The sequence below is a fragment of the Hyperolius riggenbachi genome, chromosome 8 (genome assembly GCF_040937935.1).
Source record: "Hyperolius riggenbachi isolate aHypRig1 chromosome 8, aHypRig1.pri, whole genome shotgun sequence".
In the NCBI taxonomy this organism is placed as follows: Eukaryota; Metazoa; Chordata; class Amphibia; order Anura; family Hyperoliidae; genus Hyperolius; species Hyperolius riggenbachi.
In genome coordinates, this window is record NC_090653.1 from 2,015,119 (window position 1) to 2,035,850 (window position 20,732).

The 20,732-nt window shown below is 51.3% G+C and overlaps 1 protein-coding gene across 5 annotated transcripts in view; it reads left to right on the forward strand.

Annotated features, from left to right (window-relative positions):
- Positions 1 to 20,732, forward strand: part of BCORL1 (BCL6 corepressor like 1) — a 203,831-nt gene that overhangs the window by 72,096 nt on the left and 111,003 nt on the right. For 4 of the 5 annotated variants that reach the window (XM_068249975.1, XM_068249976.1, XM_068249974.1 and 1 more), the window contains 2 exons: positions 13,926 to 14,090; positions 18,838 to 18,928. In XM_068249975.1, the coding sequence (XP_068106076.1) occupies positions 14,008 to 14,090; positions 18,838 to 18,928 (174 nt within the window). In that variant the 5' untranslated portion in view covers positions 13,926 to 14,007. Of the gene's footprint in view, positions 1 to 13,925; positions 14,091 to 18,837; positions 18,929 to 20,732 lie in introns of those variants that run through there. The other variant, XM_068249978.1, reaches the window with a different exon arrangement.

The following is a 20,732-nucleotide window of genomic DNA, read 5'->3' on the forward strand; positions in this document are numbered from 1 at the left end:
GGATAGAGGCAGGTTGTGTGTAGGCCAGTCCGTGGGCTCGGCAGTGGCTGGTTTATGGATGATGGGAAGAGGCACGTTGTGTGTAGGCCAGTCTGTGAGCTTGGCACTGGCTGGACTATGGATGATAGAGGCACGCTGTGTACAGGCCAGTCCGTGAGCTCGACAGTGGCTGGTTTATGAATGATTGGAAGAGGCACGTTGTGTGTAGGCCAGTCCATGAGCTCGGCAGTGGCTGGTTTATGGATGATGGGAAGGGGCAGATTGTGTGTAGGCCAGTCCGTGGGTTTGGCAGTGGCTGGTTTATGGATGATGGGAAGAGGCATGTTGTGTGTAGGCCACTCCGTGAGCTCGGCAGTGGCTGGTTTGTGGTTGATAGAGGCAGGTTGTGTGTAGGCCAGTCCGTGAGCTCGGCAGTGGCTAGTTTATGGATGATGGGAAGAGGCAGGTTGTGTGTAGGCCAGTCCGTGAGCTCGGCAGTGGCTGGTTTATGGATGATGGGAAGAGGCAGGTTGTGTGTAGGCCAGTCTGTGAGCTCGGCAGTGGCTGGTTTATGGATGATAGAGGCATGCTGTGTGTAGGCCAGTCCATGAGCTCGGCAGTGGCTGGTTTATGGATTATGGGAAGAGGCATGTTGTGTGTAGGCCACTCCGTGAGCTCGGCAGTGGCTGGTTTGTGGTTGATAGAGGCAGGTTGTGTGTAGGCCAGTCTGTGAGCTCGGCAGTGGCTAGTTTATGGATGATGGGAAGAGGCAGGTTGTGTGTAGGCCAGTCCGTGAGCTCGGCAGTGGCTAGTTTATGGATGATGGGAAGAGGCAGGTTGTGTGTAGGCCTGTCCGTGAGCTCGGCAGTGGCTGGTTTATGGATGATAGAGGCAGGTTGTGTGTAGGCCAGTCCGTGGGCTCGACAGTGGCTGGTTTATGGATGATAGAGGCAGGTTGTGTGTAGACCAGTCCGTGTGCTTGGCAGTGGCTGGTTTATGGATGATGGGAAGAGGCACGTTGTGTGTAGGCCAGTCTGTGAGCTTGGCACTGGCTGGACTATGGATGATAGAGGCACGCTGTGTACAGGCCAGTCCGTGAGCTCGACAGTGGCTGGTTTATGAATGATTGGAAGAGGCACGTTGTGTGTAGGCCAGTCCGTGGGTTTGGCAGTGGCTGGTTTATGGATGATGGGAAGAGGCAGGTTGTGTGTAGGCCAGTCCATGAGCTCGGCAGTGGCTGGTTTATGGATGATAGAGGCAGGTTGTGTGTAGGCCAGTCCGTGAGCTCGGCAGTGGCTGGTTTATGGATGATGGTAAGAGGCACGTTGTGTGTAGGCCAGTCCGTGAGCTCGGCAGTGGCTGGTTTATGGATGATGGGAAGAGGCAGGTTGTGTGTAGGCCACTCCGTGTGCTCGGCAGTGGCTGGTTTATGGATGATGGGAAGAGGCAGGTTGTGTGTAGGCCAGTCTGTGAGCTCGGCAGTGGCTGGTTTATGGATGATAGAGGCAGGTTGTGTGTATGCCAGTCCATGAGCTCGTCAGTGGCTGGTTTATGGATGATAGAGGCAAGTTGTGTGTAGGCCAGTCCATGAGCTCGTCAGTGGCTGGTTTATGGATGATGGGAAGAGGCAGGTTGTGTGTAGGCCAGTCTGTGAGCTCGGCAGTGGCTGGTTTATGGATGATAGAGGCAGGTTGTGTGTAGGCCAGTCCATGAGCTCGTCAGTGGCTGGTTTGTGGATGATAGAGGCACGCTGTGTGTAGGCCAGTCCGTGAGCTCGGCAGTGGCTGGTTTATGGATGATGGGAAGAGGCATGTTGTGTGTAGGCCAGTCCGTGAGCTCGGCAGTGGCTGGTTTATGGATGATGGGAAGAGGCAGGTTGTGTGTAGGCCAGTCTGTGAGCTCGGCAGTGGCAGGATTATGGATGATAGAGGCACGCTGTGTGTAGGCCAGTCAAGGAGCTCGGCAGTGGCTGGTTTATGGATTATGGGAAGAGGCATGTTGTGTGTAGGCCACTCCGTGAGCTCGGCAGTGGCTGGTTTATGGATGATAGAGGCACGCTGTGTGTAGGCCAGTCCATGATCTCGGCAGTGGCTGGTTTATGGATGATGGGAAGAGGCAGGTTGTGTGTAGGCCCGTCCGTGAGCTCGGCAGTGGCTGGTTTATGGATGATAGAGGCAGGTTGTGTGTAGGCCAGTCCGTGGGCTCGGCAGTGGCTGGTTTATGGATGATGGGAAGAGGCACGTTGTGTATAGGCCAGTCTGTGAGCTTGGCACTGGCTGGACTATGGATGATAGAGGCACGCTGTGTACAGGCCAGTCCGTGAGCTCGACAGTGGCTGGTTTATGAATGATTGGAAGAGGCACGTTGTGTGTAGGCCAGTCTGTGAGCTCGGCAGTGGCTGGTTTATGGATGATAGAGGCAGGTTGTGTGTAGTCCAGTCCATGAGCTCGTCAGTGGCTGGTTTATGGATGATAGAGGCACGCTGTGTGTAGGCCAGTCCGTGAGCTCGGCAGTGGCTGGTTTATGGATAGAGGCAGGTTGTGTGTAGGCCAGTCCGTGGGCTTGGCGGTGGCTGGTTTATGGATGATTAGAAGAGGCAGGTTGTGTGAAGGCCAGTCTGGGAGCTCGGCAGTGGATGGTTTATGGATGATGGGAAGAGGCAGGTTGTTTGTAGACCAGTCCATGATCTTGGCAGTGGCTGGTTTATGGATGATGGGAAGAGGCAGGTTGTGTGTAGGCCAGTCCATGAGCTCGGCAGTGGCTGGTTTATGGATAGAGGCAGGTTGTGTGTAGGCCAGTCCGTGGGCTTGGCGGTGGCTGGTTTATGGATGATTAGAAGAGGCAGGTTGTGTGAAGGCCAGTCTGGGAGCTCGGCAGTGGATGGTTTATGGATGATGGGAAGAGGCAGGTTGTGTGTAGACCAGTCCATGATCTTGGCAGTGGCTGGTTTATGGATGATGGGAAGAGGCAGGTTGTGTGTAGGCCGGTCCATGAGCTCGGCAGTGGCTGGTTTATGGATGATGGGAAGAGGCAGGTTGTGTGTAGACCAGTCCATGATCTTGGCAGTTGCTGGTTTATGGATGATGGGAAGAGGCACGTTGTGTGTAGACCAGTCCATGATCTTGGCAGTTGCTGGTTTATGGATGATTGGAAGAGGCAGGTTGTGTGTAGGACAGTCCGTGAGCTCGGCAGTGGCTGGTTTATGGATGATAGAGGCACGTTGTGTGTAGGCCAGTCAGTGAGCTCGGCAGTGGCTGATTTATGGATGATAGAGGCAGGTTGTGTGTAGGCCAGTCCATGGGCTTGGCAGTGGCTGGTTTATGGATGATGGGAGGCATGTTGTGACTTGTGTTGAGTTGTAGTCAGGAAAGTTTCGGCCGTCTCTGGCCTGCGTCGTATGTGTTTTAGATTTACTTGTGAGGGCAGTTTCGTTTGTTTCTCGCGTGCTTCGTATGCCTGGGAGATTGACTTGTGATCAGGACGGTTTCGGTCGTCTCTGGTATGCGACGTATGGTTTGTAGATTGAAACATGATCAGGATGGTTTTGCGATGTACGTTTGGTAGATTGACATGATCGGGAGGATTTCAGTCACCTCTTGCGTTTGTCGTACGTCTCGTAGATAGATGGGATCAAGTTTAGGTCGTCTCTGGCTTGCGTCGAACATTTGGCAGATTGACTTGTGATCAGGACGGTTTTGGTCGTTTCTGGCGTGTGTCGTACATCTTGTAGATTGACACGATCAGGACGGTTTCGCGACGTACGTTTGGTAGATTGACTTGTGATCAGGACGGTTTCAGGATGTACATTTGGTAGATTGACGTGATGAGGACTGTTTTGTTTGGTAGATTGATTTGTTATCAGGAGGGTTTCGCGTTGTACGTTTGGTAGATTGACTTGTGATCAGGACGGTTTCGGGACGTACGTTTGGTAGATTGACTTGTGATCAGGACGGTTTCGCGACGTATGTTTGGTAGATTGACGTGTGATCAGGACGGTTTCGCGACGTACGTTTGGTAGATTGACTTGTGATCAGGAGGGTTTCGGTCGTATGTTTGGTAGATTGACGTGATGAGGACGGTTTTGTTTGGTAGATTGATTTGTTATCAGGACGGTTTCGCGACGTACGTTTGGTAGATTGACTTGTGATCAGGAGGGTTTCGGTCGTATGTTTGGTAGATTGACGTGATGAGGACGGTTTTGTTTGGTAGATTGACTTGTGATCAGGACGGTTTCGCGACGTACGTTTGGCAGATTGACTTGTGACCAGGAGGGTTTCGGTCATACGCTTGGTAGATTGACTTGTGATCAGGACGGTTTCGCAACGTACGTTTGGTAGATTGACTTGTGATCAGGACGGTTTCACGACGTACGTTTGGTATATTGACTTGTGATCAGGACGGTTTCACGACGTACGTTTGGTAGATTGACTTGTGATCAGGACGGTGTCGCGACGTACGTTTGGCAGATTGACTTGTGATCAGGACGGTTTCGCGGCGTACATTTGGTAGATTGACATGTGATCAGGACGGTCTTGCGTCGTACGTTTGGTAGATTGACATGTGTTCAGGGCGGTTTAGCGACGTACGTTTGGTAGATTGACTTGTGGTCAGGACGGTTTTGCAACGTACGTTTGGCAGATTGACTTGTGATCAGGACGGTCTTGCGTGGTACGTTTGGTAGATTGACTTGTGATTAGGACGGTCTTGCGTGGCACGTTTGGCAGATTGACTTGTGATCAGGACGGTTTCGGTCGTCTCTGGCGGGCGACGTACGTTTGGCAGATTGACATGTGTTCAGGACGGTTTCGGTCGTCTCTGGCAGGCGACGTACGTTTGGTAGATTGACTTGTGATCAGCACGGTTTCGCGACGTACGTTTGGCAGATTGACATGTGATCAGGACGTAAAGTGTAGAGAAACCGAGAGCCCAATATAGTGTAGTATGTTAAGCATAAATGAAGTAAAGGTTATCGTGAGAAAATTATACTCACAAACATGGGTTACCACACAGGCAACCACTGTATAGGCAGGTGAGGAGATTAGACCTGTCCTCACTCAGGGATAAGAAGTCGCTCTCTGTAGATGCGAAAGGGGGTAGATCACCCCTCCACCAGGGGTGGACACGGTATAGCAGTAGGAGAACAGAGGCGCCAGCAGGATAAAAGTGGATAAAAACTTTAAAATTTGCTGGGAGGAAGTGGTGGACTTACCTCCATAAAGCAGACACGAAAGACTGTCTGAATAGTAGTCACATTTATTAATTAGTACCCCAGAACAGTGCAACGCGTTTCGCAGGCCCAGCCCGCTTCATCAGGCAATAAAAATGGGGACAAGACAGAATTTCAGCAATAGCAGGTGTAGCGCCCTGCTATTGCTGAAATTCTGTCTTGTCCCCATTTTTATTGCCTGATGAAGCGGGCTGGGCCTGCGAAACGCGTTGCACTGTTCTGGGGTACTAATTAATAAATGTGACTACTATTCAGACAGTCTTTCGTGTCTGCTTTATGGAGGTAAGTCCACCACTTCCTCCCAGCAAATTTTAAAGTTTTTATCCACTTTTATCCTGCTGGCGCCTCTGTTCTCCTAATGTGATCAGGACGGTTTCGCGACGTACGTTTGGCAGATTGACTTGTGATCAGGACGGTCTTGTGTGGTACGTTTGTCAGATTGAGTTGTGATCAGGACGGTTTTGCGACGTACATCTGGTAGATTGACTTGTGATCAGGACGGTTTTGCGACGTACATTTGGAAGATTGACGTGTGATCAGGACGGTACCGGTCGTCTCTGGCGTACGTTGTACGTTTGCAGATTGACATGTGATCAGGACAGTACCGGTCGTCTCTGGCGTACGTCGTACGTTTGGCAGATTGACGTGATCAGGACGGTACCGGTCGTCTCTGGCGTACGTCGTACGTTTGGCAGATTGAAGCAGCCGATAACATTCTGGTGTCGGCTTCCCTCGGCGTGAGGAAGGGGTTAACAGTCCGGCCGCCAGCATGCCATCTGTGATTACTGCAGGCTCGGCCCTGCGAGGAGGAAGGCTTCTATTCGCTAATCGTTACCGGCGCGCTGCCTCAGCTCGCGCTGGCGTTTGAGTCTCTCGGGAGGATGTAGCCGTTTCACAAGGAATTTTAGATGTGCATCTGAATGACGTAATATAAATAATCGGATATGAGCGTTGGGCTTGCCACGCACGATCTCACACAACGATTCCCCCAATATCACCACTGACGTCATCTAATAGATGCGATCATCATCGATTGCTCTTCCGCACGTTCACAACCATCGCCCTGCCGGGACCTCAGACTCGCTGCTCCTCCTCATCGTGTGTGAAGATTTCCTCCAGCCTCACTGATTATAGCGAACGTTCAGCCAAACGATCCGCACGTCGCGCTTCAAAGTCAATCTGTCTTAATTATAGACAATTTATAGAATATGTGTAATCAGTACTACAGGAAAATATATTATAAAAACAATGCAGTTATTTCAAATTACAGCAGACCTGAATACAGAATTTCCTCTCTGCTCTCGGATAGTAAACTAGCTGCAGTGTGTGCTGATCTCTGCTGCCTCCAGTGTTTACAGTATAAGCGGTTACTCTGTGCCTGTACTGATAGTAATCTAGCTGCAGTGTGTGCTGATCTCTGCTGCCTCCAGTATGTACATTATAAGCTGTTACTCTGGGCCTGTACTGATAGTAATCTAGCTGCAGTGTGTGCTGATCTCTGCTACTCCCAGAGTGTACAGTATAAGCTTTTACTCAGTGCCTGTACTGATAGCAATCTAGCTGCAGTGTGTGCTGATCTCTGCTACCTCCAGTGTGTACAGTATAAGCAGTTACTCTGTGCCTGTACTGATAGTAAACTAGCTGCAATGTGTGTGCTGATCTCTGCTGCCTCCAGTATGTACAGTATAAACTGTTACTCTGTGCCTGTACTGATAGTAAACTAGCTGCAGTGTGTGCTGATCTCTGCTGCCTCCAGTATGTACAGTATAAGCTGTTACTCTGTGCCTGTACTGATAGTAAACTCGCAGTAGTGTGTGCTGATCTTTGCTGCCTCCGGTATGCACAGTATAAGCGGTTTCTCTGTGCCTGTACTGATCGTAAACTAGCTGCAGTGTGTGCTGGTCTCTGCTGCCTCCAGTATGTACAGTATAAGATGTTACTCTGTGCCTGTACTGATAGTAAACTAGCTGCAGTGTGTGCTGATCTCTGCTGCCTCCAGTATGTACAGTATAAGCTGTAACTCTGCCTGTACTGATAGTAAACTAGCTGCAGTCTCTGCTACCTCCAGTATGTACAGTATAAGCTTTTACTCTGTGCCTGTACTGATAGTAAACTAGCTGCAATGTGTGCTGATCCCTGCTGCCTCCAGTATGTACAGTATAAGCTGTTACTCTGTGCCTGTACTGATAGTAAACTAGCTGCAGTGTGTGCTGATCTCTGCTGCCCCCAGTATGTACAGTATATGCTGTTACTCTGTGCCTGTACTGATAGTAACCTAGCTGCAGTGTGTGCTGATCTCTGCTACCTCCAGTATGTACTGTATAAGCTGTTACTCTGTGCCTGTACTGATAGTAAACTAGCTGCAGTGTGTGCTGATCTCTGCTGCCTGCAGTATGTACATTATAAGCTGTTACTCTGGGCCTGTACTGATAGTAATCTAGCTGCAGTGTGTGCTGATCTCTGCTACTCCCAGAGTGTACAGTATAAGCTTTTACTCAGTGCCTGTACTGATAGCAATCTAGCTGCAGTGTGTGCTGATCTCTGCTACCTCCAGTATGTACAGTATAAACTGTTACTCTGTGCCTGTACTGATAGTAAACTAGCTGCAATGTGTGTGCTGATCTCTGCTGCCTCCAGTATGTACAGTATAAACTGTTACTCTGTGCCTGTACTGATAGTAAACTAGCTGCAGCGTGTGCTGATCTCTGCTACCTCCAGTATGTACAGTATAAGCTGTTTCTCTGTGCCTGAACTGATGGTAAACTAGCTGCAGTCTGTGCTGATCTCTGCTGCCTCCAGTATGTACAGTATAAACTTTTACTCTGTGCCTGTACTGACCGTAAACTAGCTGCAGTGTGTGCTGATCTCTGCTGCCTCCAGTATGTACAGTATAAGCTGTTACTCTGTGCCTGTACTGATAGTAATATAGCTGCAGTGTGTGCTGATCTTTGCTGCTTCTAATATTGAACAGTATAACCTGTTAGTCTGTGCCTGTACTGAAAGTAAACTAGCTGCAGTGTGTGCTGATCTCTGCTGCCCCCAGTATGTACAATATAAGCTGTTACTCTGTGCCTGCACTGATAGTAAACTCGCAGTAGTGTGTGCTGATCTTTGCTGCCTCCGGTATGCACAGTATAAGCGGTTTCTCTGTGCCTGTACTGATCGTAAACTAGCTGCAGTGTGTGCTGGTCTCTGCTTCCTCCAGTATGTACAGTATAAGCTGTAACTCTGTGCCTGTACTGATAGTAAACTAGCTGCAGTCTCTGCTACCTCCTGTATGTACAGTATAAGCTTTTACTCTGTGCCTGTACTGATAGTATACTAGCTGCAATGTGTGCTGATCCCTGCTGCCTCCAGTATGTACAGTATAAGCTGATACCCTGTGCCTGTACTGATAGTAATATAGCTGCAGTGTGTGCTGATCTCTGCTACCTCCAGTATGTACAGTATAAGCTGTTACTCTGTGCCTGTACTGATAGTAAACTAGCTGCAGTGTGTGCTGATCTCTGCTACCTCCAGTTTGTACAGTATAAGCTTTTACTCTGTGCTTGTGCTGATAGTAAACTAGCTGCAGTGTGTGCTGATCTCTGCTGCCTCCAGCATGTACAGAATGAGCTGTTAATCTGTTCCTGTACTGATAGTAAACTAGCTGCAGCGTGTTCTGATCTCTGCTACATCCAGTATGTACAGTATAACCTGTTACTGTGTCTGTACTGATAGTAAATTAGCACAGTGTGTGCTGATCTCTGCTACCTCCAGTATGTACAGTATAAGCTTTTACTCTGTGCCTGTGCTGATAGTAAAATTGCTGCACCGTGTGCCAATATCTGTTGCCTCTAGTATGTACAGTATGAGCTGTTACTCTGTGCCTGTACTGATAGTAATATAGCTGCAGTGTGTGCTGCTCTTTGCTGCTTCCAATATGTACAGTATAAGCTATTACTCTGTGCCTGTACTGATAGTAATCTAGCTGCATTGTGTGCTGATCTCTGCTGCCTCCAGTATGTACAGTATAAGCGGTTACTCTGAGCCTGTACTGATAGTAAACTAGCTGCAGTGTGTGCTGATCTCTGCTGTCTCCAGTATGCACAGTATCAGCTGTTACTCTGTGCCTGTACTGGTAGTAATCTAGCTGCAGTGTGTGCTGATCTCTGCTACTCCCAGAGTGTACAGTATAAGCTGTTACTCAGTGCCTGTACTGATAGTAAACTAGCTGCAGTGTGTGCTGATCTCTGCTGCCTCCAGTATGTACAGTATAAGCTGTTACTCAGTGCCTGTACTGATAGTAAACTAGCTGCAGAGTGAGCTGCTCTCTGCTGCCTCCAGTATGTACAGTATAAGCTGTAACTCTCTGCCTGTACTAATAGTAATCTAGCTGCAGTGTGTGCTGATCTCTGCTACTCCCAGAGTGTACAGTATAAGCTGTTACTCTGTGCCTGTAATGATAGTAAACTAGCTGCTGTGTGTGCTGATCTCTGCTGCCTCCAGTATGTACAGTATAAGCTGTTACTCTGTGCCTGTACTGATAGTAAGCTAGCTGCAGTGTGTGCTGATCTCTGCTACCTCCAGTATGTACAGTATAAGCTGTTACTCTGTGCCTGTACTGATAGTAAACTAGCTGCAGTGTGTGCTGATCTCTGCTACCTCCAGTATGTACAGTATAAGCTGTTACTCTGTGCCTGTAATGATAGTAACCTAGCTGCAGTGTGTGCTGATCTCTGCTACCTCCAGTATGTACAGTATAAGCTGTTACTCTGTGCCTGTAATGATAGTAAACTAGCTGCTGTGTGTGCTGATCTCTGCTGCCTCCAGTATGTACAGTATAAGCTGTTACTCTGTGCCTGTACTGATAGTAAACTAGCTGCAGTGTGTGCTGATCTCTGCTACCTCCAGTATGTACAGTATAAGCGGTTACTCTGGTACTGATAGTAAACTAGCTGCAGTGTGTGCTGATCTCTGCTGCCTCCAGTATGTACAGTATAAGCTGTTGCTCTGTGTCTGTACTGATAGTAAACTAGCTGCAGTGGGTGCTGATCTCTGCTGCTTCCAGTATGTACAGTATAAGCTGTTACTCTGTGCCTGTACTGATAGTAAACTAGCTGCAGTGTGTGCTGATCTCTGCTGCCTCCAGTATGTACAGTATAAGCTGTTGCTCTGTGCCTGTACTGATAGTAAGCTAGCTGCAGTGTGTGCTGATCTCTGCTGCCTCCAGTATGTACAGTATAAGCTGTTACTCTGTGCCTGTACTGATAGTAATATAGCTGCAGTGTGTGCTGATCTTTGCTGCCTCCAGTATGTACAGTATAAGCTTTTACTCTGTGCCTGTGCTGATAGTAAAATTGCTGCAGCGTGTGCCAATATCTGTTGCCTCCAGTATGTACAGTATGAGCTGTTACTCTGTGCCTATACTGATAGTAAACTAGCTGCAGTGTGTGCTGATCTCTGCTGCCTCCAGTATGTACAGTATAAGCTGTTACTCTGTGCCTGTACTGATAGTAAACTAGCTGCAGTGTGTGCTGATCTCTGCTGCCTCCTGTATGTACAGTATAAGCTGTTACTCTGTGCCTGTACTGATAGTAATCTAGCTGCAGGGTGTGCTGATTTCTGCTACCTCCAGTATGTACAGTATAAGCTTTTACTCTGTGCCTGTACTGATAGTAAACTAGCTGCAGTGTGTGCTGATCTCTGCTACCTCCAGTATGTACAGTATAAGCTTTTACTCTGTGCCTGTACTGATAGTAAACTAGCTGCAGTGTGTGCTGATCTCTGCTACCTCCAGTATGTACAGTATAAGCTTTTACTCTGTGCCTGTGCTGATAGTAAACTAGCTGCAGTGTGTGCTGATCTCTGCTACCTCCAGTATGTACAGTTTAAGCTGTTACTCTGGGCCTGAACTGATAGTAAACTAGCTGCAGCGTGTGCTGATCTCTGCTGCCTCCAGTATGTACAGTATAAGCTGACCCTCCCCCCCTCCAGTACTATTGCTGGAGTCACAGCTCCTTGGTGACAGGGCTGTGATATGGGCTCATTGACCTTTCTGCCCTCCAAGTTCACATCTGGTGTGTGTGGTGATAGGACCAGAATCTGCTGCACTCAATAATTGGACTATGGTAGGATTAGATTGTGAGCTCCTCTGAGGACAGTCAGTGACATGACTATGTACTCTGTACAGTGCTGCAGAAGATGTCAGTGCTATATAAATACATAATAATAATATGGTAGGACATTAGGCTATGACTATGGTAGGATTAGAGTGTGAGCTCCTCTGAGGACAGTCAGTGACATGACTATGTACTCTGTACAGTGCTGCAGAAGATGTCAGTGCTATATAAATACATAATAATAATATGGTAGGACATTAGGCTATGACTATGGTAGGATTAGATTGTGAGCTCCTCTGAGGACAGTCAGTGACATGACTATGTACTCTGTAATGTGCTGCAGAAGATGTCAGTGCTATATAAATACATAATAATAATATGGTAGGACATTAGGCTATGACTATGGTAGGATTAGAGTGTGAGCCCCTCTGAGGACAGTCAGTGACATGACTATGTACTCTGTAATGTGCTGCAGAAGATGTCAGTGCTATATAAATACATAATAATAATAATAATATGGTAGGACATTACACTATGACTATGGTAGGATTAGATTGTGAGCTCCTCTGAGGACAGTCAGTGACATGACTATGTACTCTGTAATGTGCTGCAGAAGATGTCAGTGCTATATAAATACATAATAATAATATGGTAGGACATTAGGCTATGACAATGGTAGGATTAGAGTGTGAGCTCCTCTGAGGACAGTCAGTGGCATGACTACTGTATGTACTCTGTAATGTGCTGCAGAAGATGTCAGTGCTATATAAATACATAATAATAATAATAATATGGTAGGACATTACACTGTGACTAGGGTAGGATTAGATTGTGAGCTCCTCTGAGGACAGTCAGTGACATGACTATGTACTCTGTAATGTGCTGCAGAAGATGTCAGTGCTATATAAATACATAATAATAATATGGTAGGACATTACACTGTGACTATGGTAGGATTAGATTGTGAGCTCCTCTGAGGACAGTCAGTGACATAACTGTGTACTCTGTACAGTGCTGCAGAAGATGTCAGTGCTATATAAATACATAATAATAATATGGTAGGACATTAGGCTATGACTATGGTAGGATTAGAGTGTGAGCTCCTCTGAGGACAGTCAGTGACATCACTATGTACTCTGTACAGTGCTGCAGAAGAGGTCAGTGCTATATAAATACATAATAATAATATGGTAGGACATTACACTGTGACTATGGTAGGATTAGATTGTGAGCTCCTCTGAGGACAGTCAGTGACATGACTATGTACTCTGTACAGTGCTGCAGAAGATGTCAGTGCTATATAAATACATAATAATAATATGGTAGGACATTAGACTATGACTATGGTAGGATTAGAGTGTGAGCTCCTCTGAGGACAGTCAGTGACATGACTATGTACTCTGTAATGTGCTGCAGAAGATGTCAGTGCTATATAAATACATAATAATAATATGGTAGGACATTAGGCTATGACTATGGTAGGATTAGAGTGTGAGCCCCTCTGAGGACAGTCAGTGACATGACTATGTACTCTGTAATGTGCTGCAGAAGATGTCAGTGCTATATAAATACATAATAATAATAATAATATGGTAGGACATTAGACTATGACTATGGCAGGATTAGATTGTGAGCTCCTCTGAGGACAGTCAGTGACATGACTATGTACTCTGTAATGTGCTGCAGAAGATGTCAGTGCTATATAAATACATAATAATAATATGGTAGGACATTAGGCTATGACAATGGTAGGATTAGAGTGTGAGCTCCTCTGAGGACAGTCAGTGGCATGACTACTGTATGTACTCTGTAATGTGCTGCAGAAGATGTCAGTGCTATATAAATACATAATAATAATATGGTAGGACATTACACTGTGACTAGGGTAGGATTAGATTGTGAGCTCCTCTGAGGACAGTCAGTGACATGACTATGTACTCTGTAATGTGCTGCAGAAGATGTCAGTGCTATATAAATACATAATAATAATATGGTAGGACATTACACTGTGACTATGGTAGGATTAGATTGTGAGCTCCTCTGAGGACAGTCAGTGACATAACTGTGTACTCTGTACAGTGCTGCAGAAGATGTCAGTGCTATATAAATACATAATAATAATATGGTAGGACATTAGGCTATGACTATGGTAGGATTAGAGTGTGAGCTCCTCTGAGGACAGTCAGTGACATCACTATGTACTCTGTACAGTGCTGCAGAAGAGGTCAGTGCTATATAAATACATAATAATAATATGGTAGGACATTACACTGTGACTATGGTAGGATTAGAGTGTGAGCTCCTCTGAGGACAGTCAGTGACGGCTTTTTTTCAACTGCCAATCAAGTTGTTTCTCCCTCTGTGCTTAGAACTCTCAACAGAGGAACATTCTGCGAAGATCACCTGCTAGCAGTAAAATTTCACAATATGTGATAAATTTCCGAATAAAAATCGGGCAGAGGAAAGACTTGACATTGGATAAATGAACTTTGTAAGAACATAAGCAGTTTAACTTCTTTTTTTTCCCTTCAGTTGCTCCTTTAGCTGTCTTTCAGTTTTCCTGGTGATTGTGGATCCCCCCTCTAACTGATCCGTTTCTCTCTTGTGTCTCCCTGCAGGTGGAATCTGCGCAGCACCCCGGGGAGGAGGGCAGGGGGGCTGCGGACACAGTCGGCAGTTCCGGGGGGTCCATCTCCTGCCATGATATCGGCCGCTCCTCTCTATAGCGGCGTACACAACTGGAGCAGTGCGGAGCGTGTGCGCATGTGCGGCATTGAGGACAGGTGAGGGCGGAGCTCTGTGTGCATGGGAAGATGATGCTGGGGGCGGAGCTCTGTGCATGGGAATATGATTCTGGGAGCGGAGCTCTGTGTGCATGGGAAGATGATGCTGGGGGCGGAGCTCTGTGCATGGGAAGATGATGCTGGGGCGGAGCTCTGTGTGCATGGGAAGATGCTGGGGCGAAGCTCTGTGTGCATGGGAAGATGATGCTGGGGGCGGAGCTCTGTGTGCATGGGAAGATGATGCTGGGGCGGAGCTCTGTGTGCATGGGAAGATTATGCTGGGGCGGAGCTCTGTGTGCATGGGAAGATGATGCTGGGGGCGGAGCTCTGTGTGCATGGGAAGATGATGCTGGGGCGGAGCTCTGTGTGCATGGGAAGATGATGCTGGGGCGGAGCTCTGTGTGCATGGGAAGATGATGCTGGGGCGGAGCTCTGTGTGCATGGGAAGATTATGCTTGGGCGGAGCTCTGTGTGAATGGGAAAATGCTTGGGCGGAGCTCTGTGCATGGGAAGATGCTGAGGCGGAGCTCTGTGTGCATGGGAAGATGATGCTGGTGGTGGAGCTCTGTGCATGGGATGATGATGCTGAGGGCGGAGCTCTGTGTGCATGGAAAGATGATGCTGGGGGCGGAGCTCTGTGCATGGGAAGATGATGCTGGGGCGGAGCTCTGTGTGCATGGAAAGATGATGCTGGGGCGGAGCTCTGTGTGCATTGGAAGATCATGCTGGGGGCGGAGCTCTGTGTGCGTGGGAAGATCATGCTGGGGGCGGAGCTCTGTGTGCGTGGGAAGTTGATGCTGGGGCGGGGCTCTGTGTGCGTGGGAAGATGATGCTGGGGCGGAGCTCTGTGTGCATGGGAAGATGATGCTGGGGCGGAGCTCTGTGTGCATGGGAAAATGATGCTGGGGCGGAGCTCTGTGTGCATGGGAAGATGCTGGGGCGGAGCTCTGTGTGCATGGGAAGATGATGCTGGGGCGGAGCTCTGTGTGCATGGGAATTTGATGCTGGGGGCGGAGCTCTGTGCATGGGAAGATCTGTGTGCGTGGGAAGCTCATGCTGGGGGCGGAGCTCTGTGTGCGTGGGAAGATGATGCTGGGGTGGAGCTCTGTGTGCATGGGAAGATGATGCTGGGGCGGAGCTCTGTGTGCATGGGAAGATGATGCTGGGGGTGAAGCTCTGTGTGCATGGGAAGATGATGCTGGGGCGGAGCTTTGTGTGCGTGGGAAGATTTTTCTGGGGGCGGAGCTCTCTGTGCATGGGAAGATGATGCTGGGACGGAGCTCTGTGCATGGGGAGATGATGCTGGGGGCGGAGCTCTTTGTGCATGGGAAGATGATGCTGGGGGCGGAGCTCTGTGCATGGGAAGATGATGCTGGGGGCGGAGCTCTGTGCATGGGAAGATGATGCTGGGGGCGGAGCTCTGTGCATGGGAAAATGATGCTGGGGGCAGAGCTCTTTGTGCATGGGAAGATGATGCTGGGGGCGGAGCTCTGTGCATGGGAAGATGATGCTGGGGGCAGAGCTCTGTGCGTGGGAAGATGATGCTGGGGCGGGGCTTTGTGTGCGTGGGAAGATGATGCTGGTGCGGGGCTTTGTGTGCGTGGGAAGATGATGCTGGGGGCGGAGCTCTGTGAGCATGGGAAGATGATGCTGGGGCGGAGCTCTGTGTGCATGGGAAGATGATGCTGGGGCGGAGCTCTGTGTGCATGGGAAGATGATGCTGGGGCGGAGCTCTGTGTGCATGGGAAGATGATGCTGGGGGCGGAGCTCTGTGTGCATGGGAAGATGATGCTGGGGCGGAGCTCTGTGTGCATGGGAAGATGATGCTGGGGGCGGAGCTCTGTGCATGGGAAGATGATGCTGGGGGCGGAGCTCTGTGTGCATGGGAAGATGATGCTGGGGGCGGAGCTCTGTGTGCATGGGAAGATGATGCTGAGGCGGAGCTCTGTGTGCATGGGAAGATGATGCTGGGGCGGAGCTATGTGTGCATGGGAAGATGATGCTGGGGGCGGAGCTCTGTGCATGGGAAGATGATGTTGGTGGTGGAGCTCTGTGCATGGGATGTTGATGCTGAGGGCGGAGCTCTGTGTGCATGGAAAGATGCTGGGGGCGGACCTCTGTGCATGGGAAGATCATTCTCAGGTTGGAGCTCTGTGTGCGTGGGAAGATGATGCTGGGGCGGGGCTTTGTGTGCGTGGGAAGATGATGCTGGGGCGGAGCTATGTGTGCATGGGAAGATGATGCTGGGGGCAGAGCTCTGTGCATGGGAAGATGATGCTGGTGGTGGAGCTCTGTGCATGGGATGTTGATGCTGAGGGCGGAGCTCTGTGTGCATGGAAAGATGCTGGGGGCGGACCTCTGTGCATGGGAAGATCATTCTCAGGTTGGAGCTCTGTGTGCGTGGGAAGATGATGCTGGGGCGGGGCTTTGTGTGCGTGGGAAGATGATGCTGGGGCGGGGCTTTGTGTGCGTGGGAAGATGATGCTAGGGCGGAGCTCTGTGTGCATGGGAAGATGCTGGGCGGAGCTCTGTGTGCATGAGAAGATGATGCTGGGGCGGAGCTCTGTGTGCATGGGAAGATGATGCTGGGGCGGAGCTCTGTGTGCATGGGTAGATGCTGGGGCGAAGCTCTGTGTGCATGAGAAGATGATGCTGGGGCGGAGCTCTGTGTGCATGAGAAGATGATGCTGGGGCGGAGCTCTGTGTGCATGGGAAGATGATGCTGGGGGCGGAGCTCTGTGTGCGTGGGAAGATGATGCTGGGGCGGAGCTCTGTGTGCATGGGAAGATTATGCTGGGGCGGAGCTCTGTGTGCATGGGAAGATGATGCTGGGGCGGAGCTCTGTGTGCATGGGAAGATGATGCTGGGGCGGAGCTCTGTGTGCATGGGAAGATGATGCTGGAGCGGAGCTCTGTGTGCATGGGAAGATTATGCTTGGGCGGAGCTCTGTGTGAATGGGAAAATGCTTGGGCGGAGCTCTGTGCATGGGAAGATGCTGAGGCGGAGCTTTGTGTGCATGGGAAGATGATGCTGGTGGTGGAGCTCTGTGCATGGGATGATGATGCTGAGGGCGGAGCTCTGTGTGCATGGAAAGATGATGCTGGGGGCGGCGCTCTGTGCATGGGAAGATGATGCTGGGGCGGAGCTCTGTGTGCATGGAAAGATGATGCTGGGGCGGAGCTCTGTGTGCATTGGAAGATCATGCTGGGGGCGGAGCTCTGTGTGCGTGGGAAGATCATGCTGGGGCGGAGCTCTGTGTGCGTGGGAAGTTGATGCTGGGGCGGGGCTCTGTGTGCGTGGGAAGATGATGCTGGGGCGGAGCTCTGTTTGCATGGGAAGATGATGCTGGGGCGGAGCTCTGTGTGCATGGGAAAATGATGCTGGGGCGGAGCTCTGTGTGCATGGGAAGATGCTGGGGCGGAGCTCTGTGTGCATGGGAAGATGATGCTGGGGCGGAGCTCTGTGTGCATGGGAAGATGATGCTGGGGGTGAAGCTCTGTGTGCATGGGAAGATGATGCTGGGGCGGAGCTTTGTGTGCGTGGGAAGATTTTTCTGGGGGCGGAGCTCTCTGTGCATGGGAAGATGATGCTGGGGCGGAGCTCTGTGCATGGGGAGATGATGCTGGGGGCGGAGCTCTTTGTGCATGGGAAGATGATGCTGGGGGCGGAGCTCTGTGCATGGGAAGATGATGCTGGGGGCGGAGCTCTGTGCATGGGAAGATGATGCTGGGGGCGGAGCTCTGTGCATGGGAAAATGATGCTGGGGGCAGAGCTCTTTGTGCATGGGAAGATGATGCTGGGGGCGGAGCTCTGTGCATGGGAAGATGATGCTGGGGGCAGAGCTCTGTGCATGGGAAGGTGATGCTGGGGCGGAGCTCTGTGTGCATGGGAAGATGATGCTGGGGGCGGAGCTCTGTGCATGGGAAGATGATGCTGGGGCGGAGCTCTGTGTGCATAGGAAGATGATGCTGGGGCGGAGCTCTGTGTGCATGGGAAGATGATACTGGGGCGGAGCTCTGTGTGCATGGGAAGATGATGTTGGGGCGGAGCTCTGAGGGCTGTGGGGGCGGAGCTCTGTGTAGGTAGGTAGCTTTGGGGGCGGAGCTTTGTGTAGGTAGGTGGCTGTGATGGCAGAGCTCTGTGTTCATTGGAAGATTATGCTGGGGCGGAGCTTTATGTGTATGGCTTTGGGGGCGGAGCTCTGTATAGGTAGGTTGCTTGGGGTGGAGCTTTGCATAGGTAGAAGGCTGTGGGGGCGGAGCTGTGTAGGTAGATGGCTGTGGGGGCGGAGCTCTGTAGGTAGATGGCTGTAGGGGCAGAGTTCTATGTGTATGGGTAGATGATGGCTGTGGGGGTGGATTTCTGTGATGGTAGTTTATGGCTGTTAGTGCAGAGCTCTGTGTAGGTAGGTGGCTTTAGGGGCGGAGCACTGTGTAGGTAGATAGCTTTGGAGGTGGATCGCTTTGTAGGTAGGTTGCTGGGGGCGGAGCTCTGCATAGGTAGAAGGCTGTGGGGCCGCGCTCTGTATAGGTAGGTGGTTGTGGGGGCGGAACTCTGTGTAGGTAGGTGGCACTGTAGGCGGAGCTCTGTAGGTAGATGGCTTTGGGGCGGAGCTCTTTGTAGATAGATGGCAATGGAGGCGGAGCTCTCTGTAGGTAGGTTGCTGGGGGCGGAGCTTTGTCAGTTAGGCTGGTCTGGCTTGTGGCTCGGCCCACGCTGTGACGGTTTCTTGTCCTGGTTTGTACAGGAGGACAGCGCTGTCTGATGAAGAGACGAGATCGCCCGGTGTCCAGTGTCTGCGATCCGACGAGCATTGTGTGACCCCCATCCTCTCCAAGGTGAGAGACCTGCCACGTTCCCTGCCCCTCCTGCGTGGCACATCCTCTGTGGCCACATTCCCTGCCCCTCCTGTGTGGTACATCCTCTGCGGCCACATACCCTGCACCTCCTGCGTGGCACATCCTCTGCGGCTACATTCCCTGCACCTCCCGCGTGGCACATCCTCTGCGCCACATTCCCTGCACCTCCTGCGTGGCACATCCTCTGCGGCCACATTCCCTACACCTCCTGCGTGGCACATCCTCTGCGGCCACATTCCTTGCCCCTCCTGCATGGCACATCTACGGCAACCACATTCCCTGCACCTCCTGCGTGCCACATCCTCTGCGGCCACATTCCTTGCCTCTCCTGCGTGACACATCCCCTGCGGCAACATTCCGTGCACCTCCCGCGTGGCACATCCTCTTCGGCCACATTCCCTGCCCCTCCTGCGTGGCACATCCTCTTCGGCTACATTCCCTGCACCTCCCGTGTGGCACATCCTCTTCGGCCACATTCCCTGCCCCTCCCGCGTGGCACATCTTCTGCGGCCACATTCCCTGCACCTCCTGCGTGGCACATCCTCGGTGTCCACATTCCCTTCACCTCCTGCGTGCCACATTCCCTGCACCTCCTGCGTGGCACATCCTCTGCGGCCACATTCCCTGCACCTCCTGCGTGGCACATCCTCTGCGGCCACATTCCCTGCCCCTCCTGCGTGGCACATCCTCTGTGGCCACATTCCCTGCCCCTCCTGCGTGGCACATCCTCTTTGGCCACATTCCCTGCACCTCCCACGTGGCACATCCTCTTCGGCCACATTCCCTGCACCTCCCGTGTGGCACATCTTCTGCGGCCACATTCCCTGCACCTCCTGCGTGCCACATTCCCTGCCCCTCCTGCGTGGCACATCCTCTGCACCACATTCCCTGCCCCTCCTGCGTGGCATATTCTCTGTGGCCACATTCCCTGCCCCTCCTGCGTGCCACATTCCCTGCACCTCCCGCGTGGCAGATCCTCTGCGGCCACATTCCTTGCCTCTCCTGCGTGCCACATGCTCTGTGGCCACATTCCCTGCACCTCCCACGTGGCCCATCATCTGTGGCCACATTCCCTGCCCCTCCTGCGTGGCACATCCTCTGCGGCCACATTCCTTGCCTCTCCTGCGTGGCACATCCTTTGCTGCCACATTCCCTGCACCTCCTGCGTGGCACATCCTCTGCGGCCACATTCCCTGCCCCTCCTGCGTGCCACATCCTCTGCGGCCACATTCCCTGCCCCTCTTGCGTGGCACATCCTCTGTGGCCACATTCCCTGCCCCTCCTGCGTGGCACATCCTCTGCGGCCACACTCCCTGCACCTCCCGCGTGGCACATCCTCTGCGGCCACACTCCCTACCCCTCCCTCGTGGCACATCCTCTGCGGCCACATTCCCTACCCGTCCCGCGTGGCACATCCTCTGTGGGCACATTTCCTGCTCCTCCTGTGTGGCACATCCTCTGCGGCCACATTCCCTGCCCCTCCTGCGTGGCACATCCTCTGCGGCCACATTCCCTCCCCCTCCTGCGTGGCAGATCCTCTGTGGCCACATTCCCTGCCCCTCCTGCGTGGCACATCCTCTGTGGCCACATTCCCTGCCGCTCCTGTGTGGCATATCCTCTGCAGCCACACTCCCTGCCCCTCCTGCGTGGCAGATCCTCTGCGGCCACATTCCCTGCCCCTCCTGCGTGGCACATCATCTGCGGCCACATTCCCTGCCCCTCCTGCGTGGCAGATCCTCTGCGGCCACATTCCCTGCACCTCCTGCGGGGCACATCCTCTGTG